This window comes from Pectinophora gossypiella, chromosome 13 (genome assembly GCF_024362695.1).
Source record: "Pectinophora gossypiella chromosome 13, ilPecGoss1.1, whole genome shotgun sequence".
In the NCBI taxonomy this organism is placed as follows: domain Eukaryota; kingdom Metazoa; phylum Arthropoda; class Insecta; order Lepidoptera; family Gelechiidae; genus Pectinophora; species Pectinophora gossypiella.
In genome coordinates this window covers 3,419,190-3,433,672 of record NC_065416.1, presented here as the reverse complement: position 1 = coordinate 3,433,672, position 14,483 = coordinate 3,419,190, and the positions used below count along the sequence as shown (strand labels likewise).

Genomic DNA, 14,483 nt, shown 5'->3' with positions numbered 1-14,483 from the left:
TTGTGGAATCATAGGCGTTCCCTCCGATGAAGTAGGGTGCATTGTATCACGCATTATTTTAACCCACCGTTTATTGTTTAATAAAACAACTCATTTTTATGACTAATGATTCTTTTATGTAGGTACCTATTTAATAAATGCCTCACTAAAAGTGACATAATCAGCTAATCATAAAATTCTTTCGAAAAGAAATAAGTAAGTACGTAGGATGACATTATTATTATCTCAGTACTCCACAGCTTTAGCTGAGTATTTGCCTAGGCATTAGATGTAGAGATCCGTTTTATTATCACAAGTTTATCATATCTCTTACATTTGTGACACGTCTGTGTGGCTTATGAGCCGCACGCATGAGGGTAGACATGAAACGCATGAGATAGGGGCGTGAAGCGAATGTAGCTCTTCGATTGGTCGGAAATAACGTGTCCCGCTTTCTGATTGGTCAAGAATTTGACATTGTCTGATATGATGTGATGCGGGTAGATTAGTTTTATCATGTTTTCAAGTGGTTTGGACTTTGATGGTTACGTCGTCACCGTCATCAGCCCATTAACGTCCCCACTGCTGGGGCACGGGCCGTCCCTATGGATGGATAGGGAGATGGTTATGTGGTTAGCTTTATTGCGTGTGTGTCTGAACTTACAGTGCATATGACAGTTCGGTTAATGTTCTACTCACGTGTTAGCGCTCATTGATCAGGGGTTTTATTTTATTCAAAAGGCACATCCACAATACAAGCACATTACATCTAAATCTCAAAATATCTAATCACTTGATCTAGAGCCTATTACAGATGTGCACAGCATTTGCACTTAATATGCATACAGTTCAGATAACAATACTTTGAATAATTAGGTAACAACCATTAAAATTTTACACAACGTCTCAGGGCTGTGCACGACACATACGTACACAAGCAACCCTTATACGCCGTCGCACTTTCACACATACACACACACTCGCACCTCCACCACCACCCTCCACCATTTAAGTATATGACGGGTATAACTTAAAATAAAATTAAGAGGTGTCTGCAGGCATCGGGGCCATTTTGCGTACTCAGACCCTTAGTAGGTCACATACACCTACGCGCGTGAACAAACGCAAGTCGAGTCGATTATATGGAGTGTCCACACTAAGCTGGAAGACCGATAAAACCACGGGTCGTCAGCGTGGGTGATAAATTAGAACATCACACACAATTTAGGCCGAATAATGATCAGTGTCCACATGGATTGGGCATTTACCTTCGGTTTTAAACGTGAGTTTACCTTCGGTAATAATATGGTATTTAGGACTTATTAACTTATCGTGCTAATAACGATAAATACTTATAATACTAAATACAAATTTTGGAGGTTTTCCTGGCTAGAGGATGTCGGTAAATACCTGTTTACTTATATACTTACTTACAGGGTGTTAGTGACATCGTAACGAATACTTTGAGGAATGATTCAGGCCATGAATCTGAGTTGATATCAAGTGGAATTTGTCGTCGTTTTTTGGGCATATTTGCCATAAACCGCACAAATCTCAGAAACCACGTGATATCAATTAACTATGATCCAAACATGAATTCAAACTCAAAAATTAGGATTCAGTGGTTTAGAGTTCCAACCGGGATTTCAACCTGTGATTATAAGTCACGAGTTCTCCGAACAGAGGCATCGTGGAATTTATGTTGGTAGGTATTTCAATTTTTTTTTGAGCCGTTGTCAGTTGGTAGAACACTTGCCTCTCACTTTGAGGTCGCAGGTTCGAAACCAGCACAGGCTTAAACCGATTATTGTCGAATTTGTTTTCGAATACATGTTTCGATCATAAATGATTATCACGTGCTTAGCGGTGAAGGAAAACATCGTGAGGAAACCCACGTTCCCGAGAAAAGTATTTTGGAGGTATGTGACGTAACCATTGGGCTAGTTTTCCTTTCGCGGGTTGGAAGGTCAAACAGGCAGTCGCTTTTGTAAAAGACCGGACCTCCCAAACCCGAACTGCCTGCCTGCTTCAGGTAAATGGACCCCGTGTCGTGTCTAACTGGGCACCCTCAGGTCTGTTGTCTTAAACTTTGTTCCAGGTGAGAGCCCTCAGCGCTTCCCATTTGTCGGCCAAGTAGTTAAATGCCATTTACGGCAAATCTACATTGGTTACTTCAAAAATAAGGACCGAGGAAAGGAAGAAGGAAAAACGAGATGATGATTATCATGATGATGAGATAGCTCCATGCAGATGAAAAAATACCATCTTCGACAATGTTTCACGTGTCTCCAATTTCGTCCTGAAGTCATTAAGGAAATCACAACGATGATTGAAAACATTTTAGTGACATCGTGATGAATACCCAGCTGTTTGAAATGCATTTTTAATAATTTGGATGGGTTTCCTATTTTGTATGATTAGCTGAGATACTAGCCCACGGGGAAATACTTATGTACTTACTTACTTAGAATAAATATGTAGGCACGATCCCGACGACCCGATTACTCTGGTATATCTGGGCTATCTTCTAACTAGAGTCGACTAAATATTTAAAATATAATCCTCTTAGCCTGAGCCGAGGTTAGCGTCCAACTGGACAAAGTATTGTAATAAAAATTATAAAGGTCCAATTATAAAGGTCCAAGGTCAAGCTATAAAGGCCCATACAATACCTACTAAATACTTTAACCTAAGCTTACATGTATAAGTACCTCTAAATTGAAATTAACAATTAAACTGTGTGTATAGCCTCCTTGGTCTAGTGGTTAGAGCGTTGGACTCATAATCTGGAGGTCCGGGTTCGATTCCCGATTAGGATATTGTCGAAATCACTTTGTGAGACTGTCCTGAATCACCTGATTGTCGGAAAAGGTAAGATAATTCCGTGCTTCGGAAGGCACATTAAGCCATTCTTCTCGGCTATTAGCCGAAAAACACCTACCAATCCGCCGTGGAGCAGTTTGGTGGAGTATGCTCCATACCCCCTCCGGTTGATTGAGGGGAGGCCTGTGCCCAGTGAGTTGCATGCCTGCATGCATGTATGTGTGTGACTGAACTTATGTGTAGGTATTGTGACGTATCCTTTTCTATTAGGTTCATACTGTTGCTTTCTATTATTCGCTTCAGTATATTTTTACCACAATTAACCGCCCCTAATGACGGCCTCCGCGGTCCAGTGGTTTGAGCGTTGGACTCCCGATCCCGAGGTCCCGGGTTCGAATCCCGATGGGGACATATGACTAAAATCACTTTGTGATCCCTAGTTTGGTTAGGACGTTACAGGCTGATCACCTGATCGTCCGAAAGTAAGATGATCCGTGCTTTGGTCCCGGTTACTACTGATGCAAGTAAGTAGTCGTTACATGAGCTATGTCAGGGTCCTTTGGCGGCTCAATAGTAACCCTGACACCAGGGTTGATGGGGTTGGTAATCCACCTCACAACCCGCACGATAGAAGAAGGAGACCGCCCCTAATATTAGGAATACGTCGCTGGCGATTCACATCGTTGTGTGTTTAGACAATATATTCGATCAAGTTCGAACATAAGCCAATTTGTTTTGGGACCGAAACATTGTCTTGTGTTCTCACGTACAAGTTCTGAGTGACTGAAAACTGGTTATGTAGGTTAGTCTATAGATGCGATAAGCCAGTGAGTAGGTAGGTTAGTTCGATGTTTTTTTATGTGACCTATCCTGTTAATTGGCTCTATTTATTATTTTTGTCTAGTATTTTAGGTTTTTATAGTATTTAAATTTAGATTTGGTCGATGACTTTTGAAATTGATGAACCAGGTACGCAACTTAGAATTTCCGCTCAGACATCATCATCATCATCAGCCCATTAACGTCCCCACTGCTGGGGCGCGGGCCTTCCCTATGGATGGATAGGGAGATCGGGCCTTAAACCACCACGCGGGCCCAGTGCGGATTGGTGGTTATTAACGACTGCTAATGCAGCCGGGACCAACGGCTTAACGTGCCTTCCGAAGCACGGAGGAGCTCAAGATGAAAACTTTTTTTTTTGTGGTCACCCATCCTATGATCGGCCTTTGCGAAAGTTGCTTAACTTCAACAATCGCAGACCGAGCGCGTTTACCGCTGCGTCACCGAGCTCCTCCGCTCAGACAATTATCCTTAATATATTTACCTACTTATCTCAATATTTTATGTTTCCAGTTACATAATTTCCCATGGCCGAAATCGGTCGGAGAGATCATCATCATCATAATTTCAGAGTTATTCTTTAATTTTTCTCTGTATTATCATTATTATTATTTATATATTTATTGTTACAAAACATTGTGATAATATTATTAAGGATAATTGTCTGAGCGTGGTCAGCGGTGAAAGAAAACATCGTGAGGAAACCCACATTCCCGAGAAATGCGTTTTCGGAGGTGTGAGACCTAACCTGTATAGGGCTCGTTTTCACTTCGCGGGTTGGAAGATTAGACAGGCAGTCGCTTCTGTAAAAACCGGACCTGTCAAATCTTCAGGTTAGGTAAGCGGACCCTATGGAAAACGAAATAATGCTAGGGAGATGATGATGATGAACCCTAAAATTATATTTTATAAACTACGCATCTCGACCGAATCTTGAACATGATAATAATATGCTATGATACTGAAACTAAAGAGACATTTAATAAAGAAGATTTTATCGTCAACAACAGTGGCAATAGATAATTAAAAATATACATAAGACAATGACAGCCAAGTCAAAAGTCGACGGCATGTGAAGATGAAGTATCAGCTGTGAGTGAAAGTGCGGTGATATAAGTAAAAGTGTTTAATACAACTTAGTGGGTATGAGTAAGCCGGACGCTACTACCTCAAGGACAGTTGATAGAACAGTTCAGGGTGACTTCCGGGAAGGTTCTGATAGCAGTCAGCAGAAACTCAGTAAGTATCATGTTATCTTGATCATTAATTCTCTCCTCTATCCAAAGAGCAACAAGGAAGGGAGTAGACATTCGCAGGCTATCCCTCTGCGAACCTATATGTCCCCAGGACACAGGTAGTTCTATAAAAATAAAAAAGACCCTCAATTATTATGACAAAAGGTTAAAAATGCTAAACCTTATAATAAGCAAAAAATAACCAACGTAATGCTGTCCACTACTAAACTAAGTACCTAATTAATTACTTAATTTTCCAAAAAAATAATAGAAGATTGTACTGTATTCATGTGTTATGTCTGATTGTTGAAATTCTAGTTCTGTGCAATAAAGTATATTTGATTTGATTTGATTTGATTTGAAGAATGTTGAGCCTATGAGCTCGCATGACGCACTGTTATATATCTAAATCTACATAAAACACTTATTTTACGTCGTTGTGCTTAAGTTATTATTTAATTCTATGCTTACTTACGTGTTTAAAATGTACAGTACACACTCTAAAGCTGTTTTTACACATTTATTGGTACTGATTCCAGAACACACCATCTAAGTTTGTTCTAAGATATACTTACTTACTTGACGAGTAATCGACAGGTATCTAAACCGCGTAAGACAGATGTTTTCAATCTAGCATGCATGCATACCTTAGTAAATATAAAGTTTAGTTATGGCTGTAATTAAATTAAGCATTTCTTAACCTTTCTCCCAGACACACAACGATCTCTCTTTTATAACACGCCACGCGGACGAAGTCGCGGGCAAAAGCTAGTAAAATATATGGAACACACGACAATTTTATGCAGAAATTTAAAAAACCCTCTCAAAATTTTATACTGGCCAATACCCGACAGAATTGTTTACATCTTTTTTTCATTTTCCGATTTCAATTTTTACATTTTTCCTGGTTGTTGTGCTAAGCGATAAGGCCGCCATCAGCCATGTACCTGGTTAAGAGTCTTTTGTACTTAATTATTTATTTTTATTTTGGTGTCATAAAGTATATTTGTATTTGATAACTGTGTTAGTGAAAACGAACGATGAGTTACTAAGTATAACCATTTAACGGATAATGGTGAATTTAATCAATCAATCAATCAATAATACTTTATTGCACAACGGCATATACAAAGGACATAAACATACGAATAAAAACATAAGTACAATAGGCGGCCTTATTGCTAAATAGCAAAATATGCAATGCAATGCAATGTGGTGAATTGTGTGATGAGTAAGCTCCTTTACCACTGGGCGTCACATTGCGTGTTATTGCGTGTCGTTGCGTGTTGGCCGGTGAAGGCATCAGTAAGACTATCATGCCTGGAAGTAATTTTCTGCAGGTAGTATTGTAGAGATAACATCCGACCAAGTTTTGTTGCGCAAAACCAAGTTGTGGGTGTTTAAGGCCGTGTTTCCACTGACGCGGAGATGGGCGGAGAAGAGCGGAGATGTGCGGATTTGACCAATAACAGCGTTCGAGAGAGCGAAAAACGAAGACGCTCTGTCACTCTCTCCCTCACGATGATTGGTCGATTCCTGCACATCTCCGCTCCTCTCCGCATAGCTCCGCGTCAATGGAAACGCTTAGTCATGATGTGTATACAATGTAGTATTGCACTCTTAAAATAATAACATTAACTTAAATTCACCACCCAAATCCCCTGGTAGTTGCCGCTTCCGAATACATCCCGCTCAGGGATGGTACTGAAAAGTATCGTACTGAATAGTAATATACGATTCCGACGACCCGATTACTCTAGCCATAGAGGCGGTCAATCAGCTCGCGACACCAAACACTTCAGGACCCCGATACCGACCCCACCGGCGTGGTCGACGATTTCCCTCATTCAGCGCTTATCGCTATCGACCCACTAGGGGCCAGGCCTATGCTGGGATTGGAAACTGTGACCGCAAATTAAGAGTCAAGCGTTCTACTAACTGGGCTACTACCGACGACCGACTACTACGGGTAGTGAGGCATATCGCCGTCCATAATGGTCGACCCAACTGTGTTAGTGAAAATAAACTACATAACTCTGGTCCGATAAAAGAAAACAAAAAGTTAATAGGTTTTTGTGTTGTAACTTACTGTATTTGCATACAATAATGGCTTGCATTATTTGGTAGGAATTAATACTTACGTACTTATTTAGTTCAAATTGTTTTCTTGTGATTGTTGAGTACAGACTCAAGTGGACAGCCACTTCGACAGGGGTGACTCTGCGTTATGTATTCCTTCGTCATGTCGTCCAAACCGTATCCGGCGATGGCGACTCCTAAATATCTATACCGGGTCGTTGTTGTGGTGGGCTCTGATGTGGCTGGCGAAACCGAACTTCGACTTGAAGGTCCGGTCACACGCCACACAATAAAGCTGGCCTGACGAATTGAGTGTGTAGTTATCGGAGGGTTTCGGTCCAGTCTTCCGTATTTGGCGCTTTGACGAGATCTTGTAAACGCTTCTCTTCAAATAAATTCACGCTATTGTGAACGGTGCGGCGCCATTCCGGTCTAATATGAGCACGATCCTCCCAACTGACAGTTGGTATCTCACATAAATTTCCTTCAAGTTGTATCCGTAGCGAGGTAGGCAGAGGCCGGCAAACGTAGGGGTCCTTGGAGTGTAATCACCTTGTCAGGCCGGATACATCAGTTTTCTGGTAGGATAATGAGGGGTTTTTTGAAAACTGGTTTGGTGAGTTGGCCTGTAGTTATAAGGACGATGTATGGGACATTTAACCCCGTAGGTAAGCTTAAAGTTTTATATTTTATTATTTCATTCGTCCAATAACACTTTCAAATTAAGAACACCCACGTATTTAAGGACAAAAAATAAATAAAAAGGTCATTTGTCGCATAGTTACCTACGTCATAGGTTTTCCCCTAGTTACTCGTATATAAAATTGATCTCGCGTTAATCGAACCAAGCAGAAGATAGCAGGAAAATATATTGTAGATAGTAATCTCTGCACTTCAAACATATTATCTAAAACAGTGCTTCTGCAGGTGAAAATTAAACGGCCCGCAAATCTTTCGGTAATTTCCGCTTGATACGAGAACTCAGAATCGTGGTCTGAATCAACTCCCTAAGTATTCGTTACGATGTTACTAACGTGTAGATTTATCACGTGACAGTGATTCTGATCAAAATAAAGAGAAGCAATATAAGTAGCAACATACTTCTATTACCAGGCAACAATTATTTATTTTTTATTACTAATTTGTGGTTAACGGTGCTGGTGACACAATTATTATCTCCTGTTAATCAACTCTTTTACTTAAGTTTTTATTGTGAACACTGTTTGTTGACCCTAATAAAAAAAAAAAAAAAAAAATTATATAAATCTGTACAACGCCATCTAAATTTTGTTTGGGGAACGTAGCCTGGGATGTCCTGTATCACAAGAAATGTTCTTGTAAAAAATTTCATTACATTACATGTTACAAGTGTCAATTTCACAAGTATATTTTACCCCTCTACTTTTTTGATGAACATAATTTACAAGTAAGTACTTATGTAACTTGTAGCTTGTGACCGTGTAGACTTGTAAGTTTTGATAAACACGGCACTGGTCTGAGGATGACAAAAGGCGCCCTTTGCACGGCGCCGAACTTCGCCTACGTTAAAAGTTTGTATGGCTTCAACGTGCGTGCATCTGTTTTGTTTGTTACCCATTATTGCTGCCCAAACTTGTACTTAGTTATTATGTGTATACCTAGAGTACTTGTATACATATTAACTGTACTTATTTATTATATTAACCGATGTTGTTGCACCGTCCCGCATCCAAGATTTTTTAAGGCTGGTCGTGGTTGCCTGGAAGAAATTGCTTCAGAGCAATATGTATGTTTTGTTTGATTTGATTTGATTTGATTAAGATGATAGCGTTTCACCCTCCTTCCCCGTAAAGAAGTTTTCGGTTAATCTCTGTAGTGTTTATTAATAATGTAAAAAAATTCGAGAATACTCTACGATAGATACATTGTGATAGAAAACGTTGTAAAAGTTAACGAATCATCTGAAGTTTTCGAGAAGTTTCGAGAATGTTGCTGAAAGTTTGAGAAAATTGTACTCGTAAATAGTTATACAATGTTCCAGAAGTTTCGAAAACGTTTGAGAAGTTTAGAGAATACTACATACGTACATAAACTCACGCCTATTTCCCATCGGGGTAAGCAGAGACTATGACTATTCCATTTGCTTCGATCCTGACACACTTTTCTTGCTTCCTCTACATTCATCAATCGTTTCACACGCACGTCGGTTCCAGTAGATCGTACTAAACCTTTTCTAAAGACATCTCCAATTTGGTCAATGTACGTCCTTCTAGGCCTTCCTCTGCTAGCCATACCATCAACCTTCGCTTAATATACTGCTTTCGTAATCCTACTACCCTTAATCAACCAAGGTGTCCAAACCAACTTAACATTAAGGACGAACATTGATCAAATTTGAGATGTCATTAGACAAGGTTTAGTACGATCTACTCTGATGATGAAAAACGAAGTGAAGAAATACTCTTTAGATAGAAGCATACCAAAGTCTTCTTACTTATTAAATCATTGTGAAATTCAATCTTATCTTTTATTAGATCATTATTTAAGTAGCTCTGAGCTGAAGAATGCAATAAACTGATGCATAAAGTGCAAACCTCTTGTAAGACAAGTGTGGTTGCTAATTCCTGCAACACAATTGCTATACAAACAATTACACAATGGCATTAGAAACACTATATTGTTACATTATCTTTATTGCTTAAATACTTATTGGTAGTTAGCCGAGTTATAGTAAGTAACTTATCTTGTGGTTCTAGTGACGGAACAGGGATGTAGTTAGACGGATAAGTAATAATAATAATAATAATAATATATACCTATGTTTATTTTGGCAACTCAGGCCCAATTGTTAGTAAATACAAAAAACACTTAACAGTAAGGTTCGTAAATCTTAATCAAAAGTACATATATCTCATTTTAATGGGAAGCGATTAGCACCCCCATAAATTGCTTCCATATTGGCAGCTCCAATTTACATGCCAACGCCGTCAGAATGCAATCGGAATTGGAGCGCAACCTGTAAATCAGGGAAGCATTTTTCTTCCTGATCATAGCATAGAAATCATCGACTCTAGCTTGTGCGAAAGTGACTGATAACTCTTATAAGTGACTAATTGCGACCCCTGTTAGATTGGATTAAAAAAAAATCATAGTCGCTCACATCCGTAGGTTTACCTTAGAGACCCTACATGTGACCCTGAGTGATGCAAATCGAGTAACGCTTCCGGTGGTAGATTTCGGCCGTGGCTGGTTACCATCCTCCGGACGGAGACTTACCGCCAAGTTACGAAACTCGTGTTCATGATGTCTGAACCCTGATACCGACCCGATTCAGCGCTTATCACTATCGACCCACTAAGGTCGATTAATTCTTTCAAATTTTATCCTCTCGGACGACGCCTTGAGCTGAGGTTCGCGCCAAACTGGGCAACCTCAGGCATGTTATATTAAATGTTGCACCGGGTGAGAGCCCTCAGCGCTCCCCATTTGCTCGGCCAAGTAGTTAATGCCATTTGTGTCAATGCCAACAAAAAAAGCATGATGTTTGGAGAAGCTGCTAGAGTAGAGAGGCCCGGGCAGTTGTACTACGCATGCGTCGTTCACAGCGCTTTGGGGCTTTAGACAGAGACAGTGATAAAAATGTATGTAAGTAGGTACTTATAAAAAATATATTGACATAAGTTGATATAACAGCTGATTGTTAGCCCAGTTGGCAAGCCGTGGTAGCCCAGTTGGTAAAACCCTTGCCTCTCACTTCGAGGTCGCAAGTTCGAATCCAGTACAGGCCTAAACCAATGATTGTCGAATTTATTTTCGAATTCATGTTTGGATTATAAAGGTTTATATCACGTGCTCAGCGGTGAAGGAAAAGATCGCCGTGAGGAACCCCACATTCCCGAGAAATGCATTTTCGGAGGTATGTGACCTAACCTGTATTGGGCTGGTTTTCCCTTCGCGGGTTGAAAGGTCAGATAGGCTGTCGCTTCTGTAAAAAACCGGACCTGTCAAATCTTCAGGTTAGGTAAGCGGACCCTGTGGAAAACGGGATAATGCTAGGGAGATGATGACTGCCGATTGTCACGATCGTTTGCAAGTTGGCTAATATCCCTGGTATATCACGTTGGTTTAACAGAAAGCTCGGTGAGGCGTGGGTCCTCAGTTCATCATGCAATGCACCTCTGACTGCCTAATTGGAAGTGTAGTCGTGAGCTGAAGTTGTTTTGTTTTCCGGATCTGCGAGTTCCAGTGTAGAAAAATAAAAAATCAAGTACTCTAGTTTTTTGTTCGTCAGCAGGCAAAATAAAACCAGTTATGGCCAAGTGGTCCCGAATTTGGTGTATCACGCGCGCTACGTTGTTCACTTGCAACTCATAACGTGGTCCGAATAGTGATCAGGCATTCGCAAACAGGATTAGTCAGCTGTATTGAGGAAAAGTAAGTCCAAGGTTGACATAAGAATGTGACAAACTGCGAATGCGCTTTAATGCGGTCGAATTATTCCATGCACAGTAAGTAAAATAGGTTTTATTTTGAAGTGATTTTTTTGTGTGACTACTTGGCACACTTTATCTGAATGGGAAATTAGTTTTATTAGGAGGATTATCTTCGTCCCATCCCGTACCCGAGCCATAAGTCTTTGGACACATGGAATCCAGAGATTGTAGAATAGAATAGAACATACATACATACATACATACATAAACTCACGCCCGTAATCCCTAATGGGGTGGGCAGAGCCACAAGTAATCAAAGACAACTTGCAGCCACTGTTGATACGAAGTCCAAAGATGGATATGATGAACCTTATGGTGATAAGGGATCAGCCTATCGCCCATAACATTAGTCCATCATGTTAGATGACACAATCCCTCTGTCGGTTTTTACGACATGCCCGGGAAGAGAAGCAGCTGAACGTGTTCTATGTTTTTTATATGCTCCCAGAACAGCATAGAAGCAGAATAGAATAGAAATAGTTTATAAAAGGACGCCACACACAAAAACAAGACAATAACATCATATCAAATTTTCACAAAACAATTACATGAAGCAAGACGGATGTTCGTCGAAATGTTCATCATAAGGTGGTGGTGGATGGCACAAGTCGCGGCGTCGCTGGTATTATGCGGACCCTGTTGGGTGAGGCACGAACATCATGTTCCATAAATATGTGTTAATAGTGTATATAGATTATAATTATTATTGTCTGATGATCTTTCTTTTTCGTTTTTGGTGACCTCATCAACCTTGTTGTCAGGGTTACTATTGAGAATTAGAAAGGTTATCGTCCCATTATGTACACAGAGCCATAAATTTTTTTGGATACTTGGAGTCCTGAAATTGTCTGATGATCTTCTTCTTCGTGTCTGGTGACCCCATCAACCCTGGTATCAGGGTTACTACTGAGAATTAAGAAGATTATTTTCGTATTACCCATAACTAACCAAGGTGTCCAAACCAACTTAACATTCCCTTAAGAATACTCTTTAGATAGAAGCACACCAGTCTTGTTACCTATTAAATCATTGTGAAATTCAATCTTATCTTTTATTAGATCATTATTTAAGGAGCTCTGAGCTGAAGAATGCAATAAACTGATGCATTATTTTCGTCCCATTGTCTGATGATCTTCCTTTCTCGTGTCTGGTCCGGTGCCCTATTCACTTGGCCCTTCCAACCTCTTTCTTCTATTCCGTGGCTAAAATAACGAAAGTAACTTCACAGGTATTGTTCAAAAAAAGAAGCACTTCAGAACCATTATAATTGTCCTTGCCCTTTAAAATTGCCACTTTCACATGCCTTGCAAATACATGCGTTGCGTGCAAAACCAAACATTTAAATAAACACTTCATTACTACGACAGCAATGTATACCGATCGGTTTCGACCGACGTATCTTAAGGTCAAAGGGGTAAACTTGAATAGGTTTTAAGCAAGTACTTTTTCTAAAGATCCCTTTGTTTGCGTGCCCTATTTGTAAACCCTCTTGTAAGCTTTCTATGAAAGTATAAGAACCTTGAAAGTTCTTTGGGGTGCGCAATTTTAACTGCGCAATTTATTCGTAAGGACTTACTATCGTATATAAGTATATAAGGTATGGTGAATATATTTTGCATAGTCTATGTTGGCCTTGGCGGAGACTCTCAATCTTTTCTTTTTTTTTAAATAAAACGTTAAGTCTTGGTCTCACTAATGAACCCAATAATGAATAACATACTTACAAATATTTAACCAATAGTGTGGAGGAAGCAAGAGAAATATGTCAGGATCGAAGCAACTGGAATTTACATAGTCTCTGCTTACCTCGGTGGGAAATAGATTCGAGGTTATGTATGTATTTAGCCAATACTTAACCAATCAGATGGTGAATTGGTGATCTTCCAACAGTTATAACCCACACAAAAGAAAAAAATCCTGTTTAAGACGATTTTTCGCTTTACCAGAATCCCTTTAAAATACACCCGTGACGAAAACGCGTCCAACCTAACCTGTGACGTTGGTTAATAAATCAATATGCTTATCCCAGAGAAAGCGAGGTACTTCCTAAGTTTAGGCAATGAGACTTCTTAAATTTGTCAATTTCTTATTATATTGGGTAGGTATCCAGCCTGATTACATGTCCGGGAGGCAAATCCACAATAAGTCACACACACATTCAAATTGAACTGACTTGGCCATAATATATGTGCCAATGACATTCTCATGAATCCTGAATAGGTACCTACTTGCGGAAATCTACCTTTTAGATGAACACGATAAATTATCATCTCTAGCGCCCAAAGTATAGATAACCACACTTGTGACCGGCTGATGCCGTCTTCCTGCCTATCAGACACGTGTGCGATAAGTCATCAGCGAGGACAAGTGTCAATATTGTGTCAATTTCTCTGATCTGTTACTGGGCTGACTGACGAGCATGTCTTGTGCCTGCGCCTTAAAAACAAGCCTTGTCCGTAAACCGTGACAGTCGCCTACAGCCTTCGCACGCCGCCGCACGGCTCGCCAGCAGTGTGAGCCCGAGCTCACGCGATCTAAAACACGCAAACGAAAAAAAAAACTTAAAAAGAAAAATAAAAATCATCAACAAACAATTTAATGTGGAAAAATATACCAATAAAAAATATAGGCCAAAAATAGTGCCAGTGTTGCGAACAGTTCCATTTTTGAAGTGCATATTTTTATTTTATTTTTGTGAAAATGGGTTTGAAACCGGAAGATGACAAGCGGCCGAGTAAGCTGGCGATTATGGATGATGATGATAGTTTAAGACCACCAGGTAAGTTTTATTCATAACATTTTCCAATATAGAATTGAAAGTACACACATTAACAGGCATAAAAATCTACGGTTCGCGGCGATATCAGAAATATGTACCAACCTAAGTATAATATTATTAGTAACGGGATTATTCGTAAAACATTTTGATAACGTTCATAAAAATCTTTACTTATTAAAAAATATGTATTTTTTAACTATCAGAAATCAATCTATATTGAAACTATTCTAAAATTACCTACGTATTTATATATCACGTACCTAAATAAATCATTGA

The 14,483-nt window shown here is 39.7% G+C and overlaps 1 protein-coding gene across 1 annotated transcript in view; it reads left to right on the top strand.

The window, feature by feature from the left end:
* Positions 1-13,889: 13,889 nt before the first annotated feature.
* Positions 13,890-14,483, top strand: part of LOC126371717 (putative inorganic phosphate cotransporter) — a 79,250-nt gene continuing 78,656 nt past the window's right edge. The window contains exon 1 of the mRNA XM_050017048.1: positions 13,890-14,207. Within this exon, the coding sequence (XP_049873005.1) occupies positions 14,129-14,207 (79 nt within the window). The 5' untranslated portion in view covers positions 13,890-14,128. The remainder of the gene's footprint in view (positions 14,208-14,483) is intronic.